Source organism: Taeniopygia guttata, chromosome 5, assembly GCF_048771995.1.
Source record: "Taeniopygia guttata chromosome 5, bTaeGut7.mat, whole genome shotgun sequence".
NCBI lineage: Eukaryota > Metazoa > Chordata > Aves > Passeriformes > Estrildidae > Taeniopygia > Taeniopygia guttata.
In genome coordinates this window covers 30,574,517-30,592,118 of record NC_133030.1, presented here as the reverse complement: position 1 = coordinate 30,592,118, position 17,602 = coordinate 30,574,517, and the positions used below count along the sequence as shown (strand labels likewise).

General features: G+C 42.3%; 1 protein-coding gene across 8 annotated transcripts in view; it reads left to right on the top strand.

The window, feature by feature from the left end:
• Nucleotides 1-10,743, top strand: part of PCNX1 (pecanex 1) — an 87,187-nt gene extending 76,444 nt beyond the window's left edge. For all 8 annotated transcript variants that reach the window (XM_030274417.4, XM_030274415.4, XM_030274414.4 and 5 more), the window contains 3 exons: nucleotides 454-890; nucleotides 2,240-2,380; nucleotides 5,168-10,743. In XM_030274417.4, coding sequence (XP_030130277.1) covers nucleotides 454-890; nucleotides 2,240-2,380; nucleotides 5,168-5,308 — 719 coding nt within the window. In that variant the 3' untranslated portion in view covers nucleotides 5,309-10,743. The remainder of the gene's footprint in view (nucleotides 1-453; nucleotides 891-2,239; nucleotides 2,381-5,167) is intronic.
• The last annotated feature ends 6,859 nt before the right edge of the window (nucleotides 10,744-17,602 follow it).

Below are 17,602 nucleotides of genomic sequence, written 5' to 3'. Positions count from 1 at the left end.
CTTGACGTGTATTAAATTTGAACTTGTTTTAAAATAGTTTTTATTCTAATGAATTTTCTGACCCAACCTTTGAACGTGTAATCAAGCATATTATTTTGAAACAGGCATGTGTACCTCTCTTACTGCCTTAAGTATGGTAAACTGAAGTGCTAATATTAAGTAGGAAATCATTAATGCAAAAAGTTAAAGACTGAAGCATTTTTCAAGCTACTTGTCTGATAGGGATTGTGAATTGAACAGAATATGCAATTGTGAGATAAGATGAATGGAATGTATTGAAATGTTCTGCTATGTGAGATGCAGCAGAGATCTTCCGCAATACATCTGTTTCAGATAATTTGGTTAGACCAGTCAATTTTGTATATCTGTGCACTAAAACATTTATGTGTTGGCAATCTATTGTGTGGGGGAGACTTTATCAAACTTTCCTGATTCTGTATCTTTTACTTTTAGGCACCAGTCACAGCTCTCACTCTGTGCAGTCGAGCCTTGTCAGACATTCCCCTGCCCGTGCCTCAGTAGCTAGCCATTCATCCTACTGCTACGGCAGCCGTCATTCATCTCTTCGCACATCCACAACAGGCTTTGTGCCTTGCCGGCGCTCTTCCACCAGTCAGATATCCCTTCGTAACCTCCCATCATCCATCCAGTCCCGCCTATCTATGGTGAACCAAATGGAACCTACTGGCCAGACTGGGGTCAGCGTGCAGCATGGACTGCCCTCTTCTAGCAGCTCCAGCCAAAGCATCCCAGCCTGTAAACAGCATGCCCTTGTGGGCTTTCTAGGGACAGAAGGAGGGAGTAATGCAGCTGAAACTCAGTCAGGTGGCAGTGCAAGCCCTGCAAACCAAATGCAAGCCAAAAAGGATGACGTTATTTACAGAATCCAGGTGAATAGTCTAGAAGAGCAAGCTAACTTGTGTTTCCACATGCTTTTATTACTTGTTCCTTTGTGTGTTCCTGAAATCGCTAATTACAAATACGTGTTCTGGAATATCTGGTGTACAGTTTTTGTGCAGTTATGTTTGGAGAATTAATGTAAAGAAAAGGTTTTCTGGACAAGCAACCTTCCTGTATGTTCCTTGTTTACATTATTTTTCTGTTTTGCTGTAGTGCAGCTCTGAGAATGTCAGTGGAGCTCAGTTCCACTTCATATTTAGTTTACCTTTTATACTTTACAGCAGGTAAAGCTAAACAGCTTCATTTGCAGGATAGACGGCCTTTTTCTTTGTAGCCAAGTAGATTTTCCACAAAAGTCGGTGTAAAATACTTGCTTTCACTTTCATATATATTTATTTTTGTTTATATCCACTTCAGGGTTTACTGAGCAGCAAGCATTTCACTATTGACTTGTTTTGTGAAAATCCAGGAATGTATATTCTTGCTATCTTAGCTTTTGTTAGCCCCACATACATGTCTTTGGCATTATACTTGTGGGAAACCTCAAGAAGTCTATTTAAGAGGTTAGATCATAATAAACATGATTTCATTGGTGATACTACCCCAGTTTAGAGTAATCCTTAATAAATTGCATCATAGTGGGCAAAGTTAAATTAATTTTTCAGGTCTGTGCCTAATAGCTTTTGTTTGCAGGCAAGGGCCCTTTTATGAAGCTGCTTACTAATCCTCTGTGTGAGGAGGATAAAGTGGATATGTGCCCTTGGATAGTGGACATTATGGAGTTCTCTCTGTCCTTAAATAGGAAGAATTTTTCAGGAGTTTTCTCCTGCTTGCCCTGTGGAAAGGCCAGTTTACTTCAAAACAGAGGGTGGGTCTCAACTAACAACGCTAGTAGATAAATACTTCTGCCTAACAATGAATTCCCCAAGTTTCTTAAGGTATTCTGTAAGAAGTAATGAGCCTATTGTAACAGCTCATAATCACTTAACTTTTCTCTGCTACTAGACTGTGTGCTGCCAATGCTTTTGTTGTGCCATCTCCCCAGTCCTGCCATGAGCTAGTGTAACTGAAAGAGGTGGGGAATGGAACTGGAGCTGTTGCTTCAGTGAACTGGCATACTCACCATATTCACTGGTATCTGAAAACACAGCATCATTTCCAAATTCAGTGCTGTTTGGGCTTGGAGAGCCTGGAGCTCAAGTTTCCAGCCTTGAAATTGGTCAGAAATCAATGTCAGTGGGTTAAAGTCAGTTATCTGGAATTATGCAAAAGGTTACAGTTTATCTGTTTCTTTTAATTTTGGCTGAACTAACAGTCAAAACTCAATTCCTACTTATAGTTAATGGATCCCAGTCAAGTACTGGAAGGGATCAACGTGTCAAAAAGGAAAGAGCTGCAGTGGCCAGATGAGGTGATACGGCTAAAAGCTGGAAGAAACAGCTGGAAAGACTGGAGTCCTCAGGAAGGCATGGAAGGCCATGTAAGTTTTGCTTGGAAGTTGGCAAGCTAACCTTAAAAAGGGCAGTGTCTTGATTCTGCGGCAGTCTGCCTATATGTCAATGCAAAGATCGATGTAGTAGGTAAGTTAGGTCAGCAGCTGTCCTCAAAGTCACTGTTGCTGGGAGAGCAGGTCTAGAATCCTAATTTGAGGCAGAGAGCTATTTCTACAACTCTGTGCAGAAGATGCAGGCTGGTGTTTCAAATGTTGTAAGCCACCACTCCTCCCTTGCCTTCTTTCAGCTTGTCTTGATTTCTCAGCATTGCTTTCATTCATCCAACATTCATTTTCCTTTCTTTAAACTGTCAATCCCTGAAAAGATTTACTAACAAGTAATTGAAAGATTAACAGTATTTTGTTTTAAATTATTCTGATCAAAATAGAGTTTTTAGATGTCTCTTTATTATATGACGGATACATGTGCAAACTTCAGCTAAGAAATGGAGAAATGCCAGTTACACAGTGTACACTGTATCTACCTTGCTGTTGCATCAACATTAAGAAAAGGCCCTGGAAACACAATTATTCATGGAAGCAATCTGCTAGAGTTGACATCCCACTCTTGGGACAGTAGGGTTACGTTGTAAATAACACCTGTGAATGCTGTTGTAAATGTTGGGTTTAGGCATACTATTGCAGATCAAGAATGTGGTAAAGACGGTGAATGTAAAGGGTTATATTGAAACATGTCCTCTTGCATTGTGGCACTGAACAATTTTTTTCAGGAGTTTGTGAGTGTGTTCTGTGAATTGCAGCATGCTGATATGTACAGTGATTGATGCTATAGAAAGATTAAAACAAAGAGGATTTAAAGGTCAGCATAAGCTGTTGTTCTGAATGCTTCTCATCTATTTTTGGTGCAGCATATAAGCAGGTTTTTTTAGAAGAGCATCTTTTAACCTTACAAGAAAGGGGGAAAGCACCAGATTATCCTGAGTGTGATTAGGAGGAAAGGATTTAACTTGATGACATGGTTTCCACTGCCTGCTTCAGCTGCCTGTGGTTAAACATACTAGTATCAGTAAGGCTCTTAGGACAGTCTTCCTTTTTGGATCCTGTGGCTGTGGTCCTTTCTGTGAATAGGCAGACATTATTCTTACCTGCTGAGTTGCTGCTCATTAAGCAGTTTACCTTATGTCTGTTCTCAGTATGAAGTTCAGCACTCAGTGGTTTAAAACTTTGCTGCTGCTGAAAAAAGCCTTTTTCCTAATTTAGTTTATCTTGTAAGTATGCAGTGCAATGTGTGTATAAGTCAGAAAGACACTATAAGGTTTCTTCAAAGAAATTACATTTAGCAGTCCTCTTTGGAATGTAGCTGCTTTTTCCAGGTTTTAAGAGGGTATGCCCAGTATGATCTTTCTATGATACATGATTCTGGGGTGTAGAAGAACCCTTTTCCTCCAAGAGATTCTTACCACCTCTTGACTACCTAGTGACAACATTTTGCTTGTACTAAATAAATGCCAGTCATTATAGAAGAGATGGTAAAACTGATTGTGGCAGTATGGCAGTGATGAGTTTTAATCTGTGTACAACTTTTTGCATATGAAGAGTTTTTAAGGAGCCATGATATTGATGCCTGTAGCAATCTCAAAGGTACCAGTGTTAAATTGAAAACTATATGGGCACACTTTGGAGTCATACTTGAACAGACACTTAAATATCATACTGTAGCATCAGAGGAACTAAAGATGCTGTGCTTCCCTGGCTGAACTGCTCTCCCTGCAGCATAGATCTCATGGAATGGACAAAGCTAAATGTCCTTCCCCCAGTGTTAAGAGAAATTGCCATCTGTGTATAATGAAGGTTAAGTGAGTCTCTTGGATTTGATCTTGGAAGATTGTGGTATTCTGTCATTTTTTTTCTTTTATATCTTTAGGGATATCTTGAAAACTTTACTGCAGTGAAATTTGTAAAAATTTGTTGTACTTGCTTTTTGACTTACTTTGTCTTGAATTAAGTGTTCTTTTCCCACAGTTGGGAAATTTGAGATAATTCTATTTCTATGAAGCTGATGATTGTTATTGTTCCTTTGGGGCATCCAGAAGTTAAGGGTATGTTCTTAAGGAGGTAGATGAACAAAGACATACAAGATATGAAAAAGGGACCTTCTGGCAATCAATTCCAGGGAAGTGGCAGATCAAAGTACTGGAGTTCTGTAGATTCAAGGAAGTATGGTACAATAATTTGTAGTACTGTTTCTGAACCCCTTCTTCTTTATAATATTTTTTATTTTAAATTATCTTTGAATAACTTGGTGTAGAAGATCAACCTTGAATTCACTGTGCATAGGTAACAAAATCACAGCAAGATCTGTAATTTGCAAGAGACAATAGTTTTCCCTGACTCCTGGTGAACTGCAGTTCTGCACTGCACAACACTGAGGTTGTTACAAATTGAGCATCAAAATACCCCAGATCTCCATGTGTGCCCTTTTGTCGGTTGCTATTCACTTAGGATGAACTGTTTGGTTCTGATTGGGGTCAAGTTGTTCCTACTCAAATCTAAATCAGACTGGTTGCTCTCATGGTTGTAAAAGACCTTACTGTGATTTTAAGAAGCAGATCTTCAGCAAGACTTCAGCATGCAGCTATCTATGGGTATGCTGTCATTGAAAAATGAGCAACTAAGTCATATAGCACCTGTATTTTTGCTCCTTTAACCCTGTAAGGGTCTTGAGTTATCAGCCACAACTTTGATATGACAGGTCTCCCTGTGGAGCTTACAGTTTATTACACTTTGGATTTTGTTTTTTTTTTCTCCCCCCAGGTGATTCACCGCTGGGTGCCTTGCAGCAGAGATCCAAGTAGTCGGTCACATATAGATAAAACCATCCTGCTGGTTCAAATTGAAGATAAATATGTTGCTGTTGTTGAAACTGGAGTCCTTGAACTTGGGGCTGAAGTGTAAATCTCTTTGAGACTGAAACTTCCCCTTCTCCAATGATTCAGAAGAGAGAAGGGTCCAGAAGAAGCAGCTCCCAGGACACAAAACTTTGGTCCGGTTGTAGGAAAGGACTTGAAACACAGATTTGTCTAAGTCCCTTTCCCCAAATAAACAAGTGTAAGAAATTTTTTTAAGTTGTTAGCTGCTGAAGAAACACTTGCATGAAGGATAGATTTGTTGAGACATATCTTTTGTTTATAAATTTTGTTATGCATTGCGTAATGCTTTAAATCAACAAACGTTTCAGTTCTAAGATCAGAGCACCTCATATTTTTCTAATTGTTTTGCCAAAAATTGCCATGTCTTGTCACAGAGTGCGTGGAATTCATCCACCTTATTTTAATGAAATTGACTACAAACCTTCAGTTTGGTGAAACAGTGTAAGGGTTTCAGGTGTGGCAAGAAGAGACTGAACAGATGTATAGATTCTTATTCCTTATGAGCTAAACATTAATGAGAACTGCACTAATTTTTTTACAGCAATGCACTAAAAACAACCCTGAGATTGCTGAGAACATTTATTTATATATATAAATATAAGTATATAAAATACCATTATTTAAATTGCCTTTGGGATTAATCCCCTCCCTCTCCATATACATGTTGATGGTAAGGGCTGTGCCATGGGTTTGGTTCTTTGTTCTGTATTTCGTACAAGTGCATTTGCTGCATCCTCTTCACAATAAATGGTAAAATAACAAATGTGTAGAGAAGCACCTGAGTATCCCTGTACTACATCAAACTTTATTGTGGTGGCAGTGGTACCTCAAACCTGTACAACACATCTAGCTTTAAAGTGGGCCCCAATATGACTTTCCATCTGTCTTCCCTTCACTAGCCATGGCTACTTTGCTTCTTTACACCCGGAGCTGGCTGTGTTGTTTCATTGGCTCTTCTCTGGCAAACACAGTGGTTTTAGTTTTGTAGTGGGAGGTGCAGGTCCATGATTACTTCACAGATGCTTGAAGGTTTTTTTTTTATTCTATCCAATTTGAAAAGAAAAAAAAGTAACAACTCTCCAAACAATACAAAAAAAAAAAGAACACAGTAAAACTTGACTTTTGCTTTCAATGATCTTTTATAGAAGGCACAGCCCTAAACTTGTATCACTTTTACCACCTTGCCTTTTCTTTCCCTTTAGTCTTCATTCTTTTCTATTACTTGAATTTTATTTTCTGTGATTATATATTCTATGTAAGTGTAATTTGAATATTTATAACTGTGAAGTTGAATTATTCATGTGTTACATATCCTAGGTTTTATTGTATTTTTTTAAAAGTGTGTATTCAGGGAAACAAGTAACTCAGAACTATCATGGGAGTGTGAGAGGGAAACTGGTTTGTTCTTGACTTGCAGTTTCTATGACTCACTTTTCTTAATCCGTAAGAAAGAAATGTACCTGTTGTGATTGTTTCCTGTTTCTGACCTATAATTATATAGGACTCTGTGGGGAATTTGCATACGTTCTAGCTTTTGGGAGCAGCCATCTTCTTCTCAGTCACCTTCACTTCTTTATATGTGTTGTAATTAGATGAGACTTTTGATATACCACAGAGGTTATTATAATTAATTCTCTGACCTCAGAGAAACATTGTCCATTATGTACCTAACATAAGAGTGAAATTACATGGGATAAGAAAAACGGAGAAAACAGCTACCTAAGAAACACTGGTATTCCAGCTCAAGTCACTGTGTGCCGTCTGGCCATGAGAGGGTAAGTCTGTGTGCCTGGTAGCTTCCCAGTTCCAGTTACCTTTCCCAGTGAATGATACTGGGACCTTGCTTGCATCATAGACTATGCAAACTTGTCCTTGAAATGCTGTGCATCTTGAAGTTGCATATTACTATTCACTTTATTCATACACAGTCCCATTTAATCATGGTATAAATGCACAGATCTGCCACCTTTGAAACTATGTGGAACAGCAAAATTATTTATCACATGTATCGCATTATAGAGTAGTTGAATTAATCTGCATATATGAAAATGTAGTACAGAAAATGAAACTTCTGTAGTGGTCTGGTAATGCTATCAGGAATGAAGAAAATGTGTCAGTTTTGTATTGAAGGCCTTTTAGTGAAGGTTTTATTCTATGTCCTTCCCTTCAGGTAAATACTTTTAATTAATTAATACCTTTAATTAATTAACCTTCCAGGTTTTCTGTATCACTAGCAACATTGCTTCATTTAAAAGGGAGAAGTTTGAAAATAAGCCCCTGTTTGACATCAGTTGCACAGGGTTGGATTTTTTTCCCTTGGATGGAAGCCTTGAGTTAAACAAATGACTGAAAACCAAAATATATTTTTGCTTTGTTTTTTTTTTTTTTAAGCTGACTGAAACAACTTTCAGCATGTTAACCCTGACTGAACAAGCTCTTGCTCTTTTTGGGGCAAGGTAAGGACAATGTCCATTGCTGGTAAAAGATGTGATAGGAATTAATGGCTTGTTAATGTGGAAATTTTAGCGCATATGTTTATCTGCCTGGAATTCTATTGGCAAACAGCAGATAGGGAAAGAAAGAGAGACTTTTTTAAGGGCAAAGAGAATTAATGAATAGTTCTATTTTTTATAAAACATAAGACTTTTGGTATGCTGACTTCAGGAGATGGATTTTAATGTGCAGAGCTAACAGGTTAACACTTCCTTTCAGGTACTCGGCTAACATCTGTTGTGAAGCCATTCACGTAGTGCTCATACCTATTCCAGATCTGCTCAACAGAAGCCATCTAGTTGAAATTTCACTCTTCCATAAGGCTTTGGAAAATTAACTCTGAAGATTTTCGTGACCTCATTAAGATTCATATGATTGTATGTTGGTTTGTACAGCATTTGTCTTTGGTTTCTACTGTGCAAGTGACAAAAATGTTTTTCTTCTGACTCAGAAGCACGCAGAATTAACTAGGTTGGAAAAGACCTTTGAGGTCATAGAGTCCAACCTATGACTGAACACCACCTTTTCAACTACTAGACCATGGTATGAAGTGCTACATCCAGTCTTTTCTTTCAATACCTCCAGGGACTCAGCCACCTCTCTGGGCAGCCCATTCACTCTTTCTGTGAAGAATTTCTTCCTAATACCCAGCCTGAACTTCCCCTTAAAGACTGGGGATGTCTTAACCTTTAGCTTAAGACTAGTCCTCTTGTCCTGGTACTGGTTACCTGGGAGAAGAGATCAACCCACCTGGCTACACCCTCCTTTCAGGGAATTGTGGAGAGTGATAAGGTTTCTCCTGAACCTCCTCTTTTCCAGGCTGCACAACCCCAGCTCCTTCAGCCTCCTCATAGGATTTGTGCTCCAGACCCTTCACCAGCCTTGTTGCTCTTGTCTAGATGTATTTGAGCATCTCAATGTCCTTCCTAAATTGGGGGGCCCAGAACAGAACACGGCACTCAAGGTGCAGCCTCCCCAGTGCTGAGTACAGGGGTTGATCTCAACCCTGGTCCTGCTGGCCACATAGGCCAGGATACCATTGGCCTTCTTGGCCATGTGGGCACACCTCCTCACAGGATAGACCTGCCTGTGGAAACCTCTGTTCTAGATAGAAATTATTTCATCTTTTATTTTCTTGGCCTTTGTCTTGATGTGTAATATTTTTCTGCTGTTGTAAGGATGAAAAAGATGGGTATTTTCAAATTAGTCCTGTCAGTCGAAATTGAACCTTACCATAGAGCAGAATTTTTTAGATCTTTCTAGACTTTTATGAAAACCCTTACAGATGTTTGCTTTTACTCTGTACCCTTGCATTGTGATATTCTCTTGCCATAAGAACATTCCAGTTAAGTCCTACTGTTGTAGCTTCTAGGTAGATCCCAATCTATTTTCTTTCTCTCAGATTTCTTCGGAGGTTGTATCTATGTGTACATATGTAAGGACTTCTCCCTAAAACACTCAGTTGCAGAAAAGGGCTTGAAAACCCCATTAAGCAGATAATGTCGTTAGTAAAAATGGCTACTACATGATGTTTTAAAACCTTTTCTCATTTCACTTCTGTGTGAAATCTTTTAAAGTGTTCTGATTAAAACCACCAAAAACCTATAACTGTGTATGTGGCACCACTGATGACACCTAGACTTCTGTGCTACTTTAAATGGATGATACTAGTGCTGGATTCTGGGGATCTCTCTTATGATCCAGCATGTGTGAAATGGTTTCAGAGTTTGGAGAAGATGATGGTGATGATTAGTTCTTGAGGTAATTCCATGTAGGCTGACTGGTCGGTCCTACAGCCACTTTGCATGGGACATCTGGCATATTTCTGAGTAGTGATGCCAGTTTTCCAGTCAAGAGTCATCACCAGTCATTCCTCATCCCATGGTCACAATGCCTTTGGGAACTGAAGAACCCTTTGAGAAACCTGGATGACTGGTGAGATGACAGATGAAGACATGGCACAGGTCTATGCCTTTGGCAAGAGGCTATAAATCTTTGTCTGGATTTGGGCAAGGGGGGAAGAGATGCCTTATGATTGATTCAACCTTCTGATAATGCACACACCACCATGCAACCAGGAGTGTAGATAACAAAGACACTGCTTTAAAGACCTTTCTCAATTCAAGAACTCTCAGTTTTCAAAATGGAGCTGGATAAATTTAATTTCTTACCATTAACAATATTATTCAACTTATATTGGATTTGGGGTTGTACCACCACAGGTTTTATGTACTTAATTTTATTAAGGAATTTTATACCTATTATATAGGCATCTATTATTTTCTTGTCTGGCTTGCTATTTGATATTCTAATGTAGTACATTCAGTGGCGCTGGACTCTTTCAGAAATTATACTGGTAATTCCTGGTGCCTTAGTAAAACAGTGGGTACATAACACCTTGGTGGAAGGTAAAGCATGTGACTTGTTTCACCCCAGCATGATATGCATATTTTTTAAAAGGTGATTAAGATGGCTGCCCCAAAAGATTTTGGGAGTATACCTACATCACTTGGTCATGAACATTTGAATATGAACAATTTTTATGACTTCTGGTATGTACAGTTTGACTAGATAAGCCCAGTACATTTAGGCTGAAACTTCGAAAGATGTCAATCAAATAGCTGGATATGTAACTTCTTACACAGATGCCCTTGAAAGCCTGACAATAGCTGCTGGTTAGGAAATGGAGAAGGGAGTAGAGCATAAAAGAGAGGGTGGCTTTGGTTTCTAATGGACAATGAAAATATATATTGCTTCTACCAGCAAAAGGTTACCTTGCCAGGGATAGGGATATATGTACCTGCGTGTCTGTGAGTGTGTATGTGTCTGCGTGTGTTATTGGAAACAGCCTGTAAATATTGTAGCTGTTTAAAATGGAAAAGGCAGAGAGTTTTTTTGCAACATGTTGCAGCAAAAGGACAGTATTGACAGTGGAGAAACACTGAGAAATAAAAGAACCTTTTTTCACTTGTTGTCATTTATTGCAAGATTACATTCTCTTAAGATACCATTCTCACAAATTCCCTATAAGGACTGTTTTAAGTTTATTCAAATTATCCTTTAATGAAAGATTATCTTGTTTAAAAATTGTCTTTTGTAGCTATGCAAAGAATAACCTCACCAATTTCTATTTTACTGCCAGCATCATCCCTGTTTTCATGCTTTTGCATAAATAAGTGCCACATGCCCTCTCTTCTACAGTTAAAATGTTTTGTCTTTGTGTGGAAGCATTTTCTCTATCAGGGATTTCCCTCTTAAATGTTTTTCAAAGCCCAGAACACTCTTGTACTGTCGTTGTTCTTTCATCATACTATGCTAGGAAATGCCTTACCTAGCGTGGTTTAATCAGTCATTTCTAATTTTCTGCCGTCCTTGATCTGATAGCCAAGTGTAGCATTGGATGGAGTCCTCATGATGACTGTGTTTGCATGAAACACTTTTTGATACAGTGATGTTTAAAAATACTCAGCTGCTGTCTGTCCATTCTCTCAAATATTTCACACTTGTACAGAGGCAACATTATCTTGCAGTTTAACTGTACTACCTTACAGTTTAAAAGATCACTTCTAACATAAACAATGGTGATTGGAGAGCTCTGTGTCTGTAAAGATTGGGTGTTTCCTTTGTATAAAACCTAAACAATGCATCTGCAAGTTCTGCTTGCCTGCGACACTTGACCTGTAGCTGCTTCAGGCCTCAATTTAAGAATGAGAGAGAAGAATACAGAGCAAGTGTTCCTAAGGAAAAACAGCTCCTTGTATTTTTTAACGTGAACAAGTCAGTCTCAGTGAAAAGATTAAAAATTCTGTAACTGTTGTGTTTATAAGAAGCAGCTGAGCTTTCAGCTGACAATATCAAAAAAGGAGGAGCAGCACTTCCAGACTGATGTAGGGGTGGCAAAGGGTAAGATTGTTGCTGTAGTCCACTGTTTCTTGTTCCTGTCAGCCGAAGGCCTGCAACTGGTAAAAATGGGGGAACCGGAGCCCTGGTTACTGGTTGGAGGCTATTTCTTAGGGTAGTTTGCCCTGAGAGAAATTCAATTCGCTTACTCCAAGACAATGTATCCCTGTGAGCCTATCAAAGACCTGGAAGCAGTGTCTGCTTCTACAACGCACACCTGGTCTGGGTGAGTGGATTGTCTATTGCATGGCTTCCTTGTATTGTCAAAGATGGTCCTCTATCCTGTTTTTACCCGGACTTCCTATGACCCATAATTCTTGTGTAGAAAGATGGTACTTGGGTAGTGGCACTTTATAGATCTCCTTCGTTGAATCAGTTTATGTGGATTTTCCTCTGTTCATCAGAAAGTGTTTTGCATTTCTCTCCAAACTCTTGGGGCAGAGCACCGTGGTAGGGCGCACCCGCTGCGGCGGCTCGCCGGGCTGCCGGTGCGAGCCCGCGGCACCGAGCGCTGCTCTGCCGGCTCGGAGCTGCTCCTGCGGGGGCTGTGCCGTGTCCCGGGGGCTGTGCAGTATCCCGGGGGCTGTGCAGTATCCCGGGGGCTGTGCCGTGTCCCGGGGGCTGTGCAGTATCCCGGGGGCTGTGCCGTATCCCGGGGCTGTGCTGTATCCCGGGGCTGTGCAGTATCCCGGGGGCTGTGCAGTATCCCGGGGCTGTGCAGTATCCCGGGGCTGTGCCGTGCCGCGCCGCGGCCGGCAGGGGGCGCCGCAGGCCGGCGGGCTCGGCGTGTGGGAGCGGGGCCGGCGGGCTCTGGGCCTGTGAGGGCAGCGGGCGCCTGCGAGCCGCACTGCCTTTCCTGATATACCCTGGTATGTATTTACATGGGCCTTTCCGCCCGCTCCTCTGCTCCAGCCTTACCTTGGGGTTGTGCTCCCAAAGATGCCGCTCTAATTCCCATCCTCACTGCAGCATCCAGCTGTTCCTGCTGAACCGACCGGTGAGGCCGCGCCGCTGGGCCGTTCCGGGAACCTGCGCGGCCCCGAGCCCTTCCCTCTGCACAGCAGGGAGCGATGGATGAATGAATTTGTCTGGTTTTTGGGTTTTTTTCTTCTAGTGCACTATTTCACAATGTCTATTAAGATATCGAAAAGAAAGGAAGACACCCACCCACCTAATTATTTTCTTTCGTGTCAGTGATCCCATGACCAGGGGAGTAGGAAGAGGGGGGAACAAATAGCAAGAAAAGGGAAGACAAAGATATTGGGGAAAATATACATGAGGAAAGAGAAAGACTACTTTGCCTTTCCAGAAGCTGAAGGAGATTGAGTAGACAGCCACAATATAGTTTTTCAGCCTCTTTCTAGTAATCCCCCTATGTCAAAGTGAACCAGGTGTGAATTCCTCAAAAGTGCAAATTAATTTTGAATGTAATTCTGATTTAGCAGACATCAGTCTTAGAAACTACTGAAAAATAAAGGGTGCCTTTCTTTTACTCAGTGTATTGTATATATTATGATGCTTTGTCACACTCAGGTAAAATTACAAATTAGACCGTGGTTTAAAGGGCACAGTGCCCCTTTGTGATGCTGGCAATGAAATGGCTGCTGTTTCCACGTGTGGTTCTTAGGAATGCGTGTCTAAATCCTGCAACTCAAATAAGCATCCATACTGCAACTATAGTACAAATATCAGCTGATGAGGATCTGAGCAGCCTCTCCTGCTTGTTTGGACCCCACATCTGTTCTGCTGTGACAGGCATTACAGGATGGCTCAGAGTTTGTGTACTGTGACCTTGCACAGCATTCACTGTCTCTTTTTGACTTCAGCTGTGGAGACAAATACTTGGGATCTGGGCACTTGGGAAGCTCTCCTGTGAGCCTACCTGTGCTGTCTGATGCAGGTGCCAGAAGAGGCAGGCTGGAGGTTGTTGCCAGGAAGTCAATGCTGTCTTTGTAGAAAACAATTTTTACCTTGCTAGTGGAGCACATTTTACATGTCCCAGCAGTGGCTGACAGGGACGGAGAGACCTTAGTGATGTTCCCCAGCAACAGGAACTGTTCCAGTTCTCCTCCTTTTCTCATTGTGGGAGTATCTGAGGTTTAGAACAGGCCAGCTCCCCCTCCCCTATGCTATCAATGCTGTAGTACATTAACTTTTTCTCTCTTGTACTATTTGTGTTTACCAGCACCTGGAGCAGTCAGCCCTCTGTGCTCCCTGACTTCCTCTGAGGGAGAAAGCCAGTGCCCTTTGCATCCTCTTTGTGTGTCTTTGCTGGCACATATGCAAGTTCTGCCCATCACTCAGAGGTGTGGAAAGCAAAATTGGTAGCTCGTCCCTCTGCGGGCAACAAGACAGCAGCTGTCTCTAGAAAAAGCAGTGCTCAGATATATTTAGGGCAATTATATACCACAAGAAGCTTCATGCTTCTTGTCATCCTTGTTTGCTACTAATGGAGAGTTTTGGTCCATCACTGTTGTGTACATCTACAGCAAGACTGGGCTTGTTTGCTTCCCTCTCAAGCTCTCTTTCCCAGCCTGGAGTTTCTATTTCTTACCTTCTCAGGATCTTTCCTGTGAATAACAAGATAACTTCTTGCTGCACCCTGGGTTTAGTGCTCTTCACTTACCTTTGCCTAAGGCTTGGAAACCTCTGGGTGGTAGCTTCCTGCAGCACTCTTTTCTTTTGTCACTGAATCTATGAAAATGATCCCTGAAAATTATTCTTGACTGTGGCCTGGATGATCTGCTTTCCTGGTACCTTACATGAGTTAAGGAAAAAAAAAAGTTGTATTTTGAAAATGCCTCATACTTCAAGGGAGGTTAGTTGCTGTCAGGGAGATACCTTGGTAAGGTACAGCTCACTGCCATCCAGGGAGCCTGCTGCTGTCCCACCCCACTGCTGCACATGCTGTATCCACCTCCCCCTGGACCCTCCTGCCCATCAATCCACTTGACCACAGTGTCTGCCAGCCCATTTGCCTGCTGCCAGCTCACAGTGAGCCACGTCTGAGGTCTCAGACATCCTCGTTTTTCATGCAGAGTGCATTAGGATCAAGGAAGCCAGCACCTGTGAGAAGAGACAGCCCCAACATCATATGGAAGTGTCTCTACCACTGATATTTGAGTCAAGTGGACACCCTGTGCATGGGCAGGTCTTCCATCTGTTGTGTGGACCCTCTAGCCCAGGTAAGGATTAGATGCCACCTTAGAGCTGGCACCTGGATAACTTGTGCTGATTGGGTACCTGTGTGGGGTAACATCATAGGATGGCTTGGGTTGGAAAGGACCTTCAAAGATTATCTAATCCAACACCCCTTCCACAAGACTGGGTTGCTGAGAGCTCAGTCCAGCTTGGCACTGAATAGTGCCAGGGATGGGGTATCTGCAACTTCTCTAGGCAACATGTTTGAGTGCCTCACTATCTTCATAGTAAAGAATTTCTTCCTAATAGCTAATCTAAACCTATCGTCCTTTAACTTAAAATTGCTGCTTTTCCTCCTTTCATTAGGGGCCTTGGTAAAATGTCTTTGTCTTTCTCATAAGCCCCATTAATACAATGAAAGATGAGGTACCTACTGGGTGTGAGAAATTGGGAGCTCAAAAACAGCAAAGCTGATCATCAACTGATTTCAAAGAGCCAAGCGGGGCCCGCCAGAGGGGTGATTGGGTGAAAGCCCTGTACATCTCTGCCTGAGCCTCGCCACCACTTCAGCCTTGCTGTTGTAGCCCCTTGGAGCCCTCAGTGTGTGCTGGATGATCTCTGTGAGCACCCAGCCGCTCCACGGCCTTGCCTCGCGCTGTACAGCACGTAATGAGAGCTGCAAGTGACCCATGTAATGAGTAACTGGCTCGGAGCGTGGCACTGCCCACGATTACAAGTGTATCTGTACGTGATGTTACACTGCACAGCTCCCGAACTATTTTCAACACAATTGATTTCCATTATGGAAAATGCATTCCCCGAAGGAGACGGTAACGGTGGTGCGCGATGGCACAGCAGAGCTGGGCTTCATCTTGGGCATGAAACACACCATGTAAATACATATTGGTGTCAAATCTAGTGGCAGTGGCGTTTTTTCCATGCTGTTCCAAGCTCAAAAACCCATGCTCGCCCTTCTCAATGGCCAAGGAACTGTCAGCAACAGGGAAAAAAGGAGGGAGGGGAACAGCCCCTTGCTTCTTTCATCCCTGGTTACTACAGCTCCTCAGCGGTGGGAGCCGATGGCCCCACTGAGCTCATTGTCACCCTCTTCCATGCCTGGTACCCCCACTGCAGGAATGGGGGTGAACACTGTGGTGCTGTCCCTGTGACTCCTTGTCTGGAAAACTGTATGGGGATCATTCTCCATCTGCAAGCTCAGGTTTTGGAGTCACACCATGACTTACTGCTAAGGTATTCTTTTTTTATTAAGTATTTAGTGGCTGTTCTAGAGATTAGTGGAGAATGACAGGGAGAGAAAACCCAAACCCTACAGATGACTTTTACAGTCAGGTTTGGTGTACCAGTACTCCTACACCCGTGTTTCTCTCTCAACAGGAGCCAAATTGCACAGCCTTATGTAACCAGCTATATAAAGAGTGCCTTAAAGGAAGCCTAAAATGCCGCCTAGTCCCTACCACCGGCACCCTCACCCCCAGCATCTCCTGCCCTCCTCCAGGTGGGTGGGCTGCCCATGGCCCACCTGCCCTCACAAAAGGGACCTGCAACCTGAGTGCTGCTGTTTGAAGTGCCATCTCCATGTGTGATGTGCCCAAGGTGCATCTGTCCCTGTCTGTGCCTGGGAAACTGCCTCTAGCTCTAGTGTGTCACTGACTGAGGTGCTTCCATGGTCAGGGGTGGCGGGATGGAGGACAAGGAGAGGAATTTTACACACACCATGAAAAGCATAATCTGGGCAGTGTGTTCAAGCTGAGAGCCTTTGCTTGCCCAGCTGCAGAAAGCACTTGAGGCAGGGTGAATGATCATTCAGCCTTGTGGTTTGTCTCTTGGAACTTTCAGAGTAGTGCAGGGGCTGTCCCAGGTTTGCTAAAGTGTTCCCAGGACCCACTATTCTTCATAAGTGTGTGCATATGTATCTATACAGACACTCCTGAAATGAAGGCTGCCTTACAGAGCTGTGACCTGGGATGCCTGCAGCAAACTAGGCATCACACAGAGATTTAGGCACAAAGCACGTGGGATGCATGAGCAGGAAGTTGGAAAAAATTGTAGCTCTAATTCAGTGTTCCTGCCTGGCCCAGCTTGAGGATTTGCTACAGGGTGCTCACACCTGTGCTGCAACTGCCTTTTCCTTTTCATCCTGAAAAGGTTTTGCAAATAATGCCTGGGGACAAGCATGGCTTTGCCAGGTCTCTCTCTCTTTCATAAACATGCAGATGGCTCACCTTTCCTAAACTGTTCTCTAAATGTTTTCCTGGCAGCTCTAAATGACACTTGGGAGGATGTGAAAGGCAGCAGTGAAGAGAGCTGTGCCTTCGTTGTGTAGATAATTCCAAAACAGAAAAACTCATAACTGCTCGAGCAAGAGCTGCCTAAAATACGAAATCTAACTCAGCTTGCAGCTGCTGTAGCAGGGGCCAAGAATGCTGTGGGAGAACGTGTCTGTGCAGAGGTTGAAGCAGAGCGGCAGGGCACAGGGTGCAGGATTGCTGTCAAAACTCTGCTGCTATGGTGACTTTTGGTTAATTTTAATTTTTTCCACCTCCCTTTTCATGCCTTCTCATAGAAGAAAACAGTTTTATCTACCTCATCAGAGAGAAGTGTTGTGGGAGGCAATTCACATATATACATATATATGTGTGTAAATATATGTTGTGCTATAAGATTTTTCTAATACTGATGTAGATGGAGGCTTCAGATTTTTCTCATATTTGAGGGGAGACAGGATTTATGAATTAGCTCAGTCAACACTGAGCTAGAAGCCAGC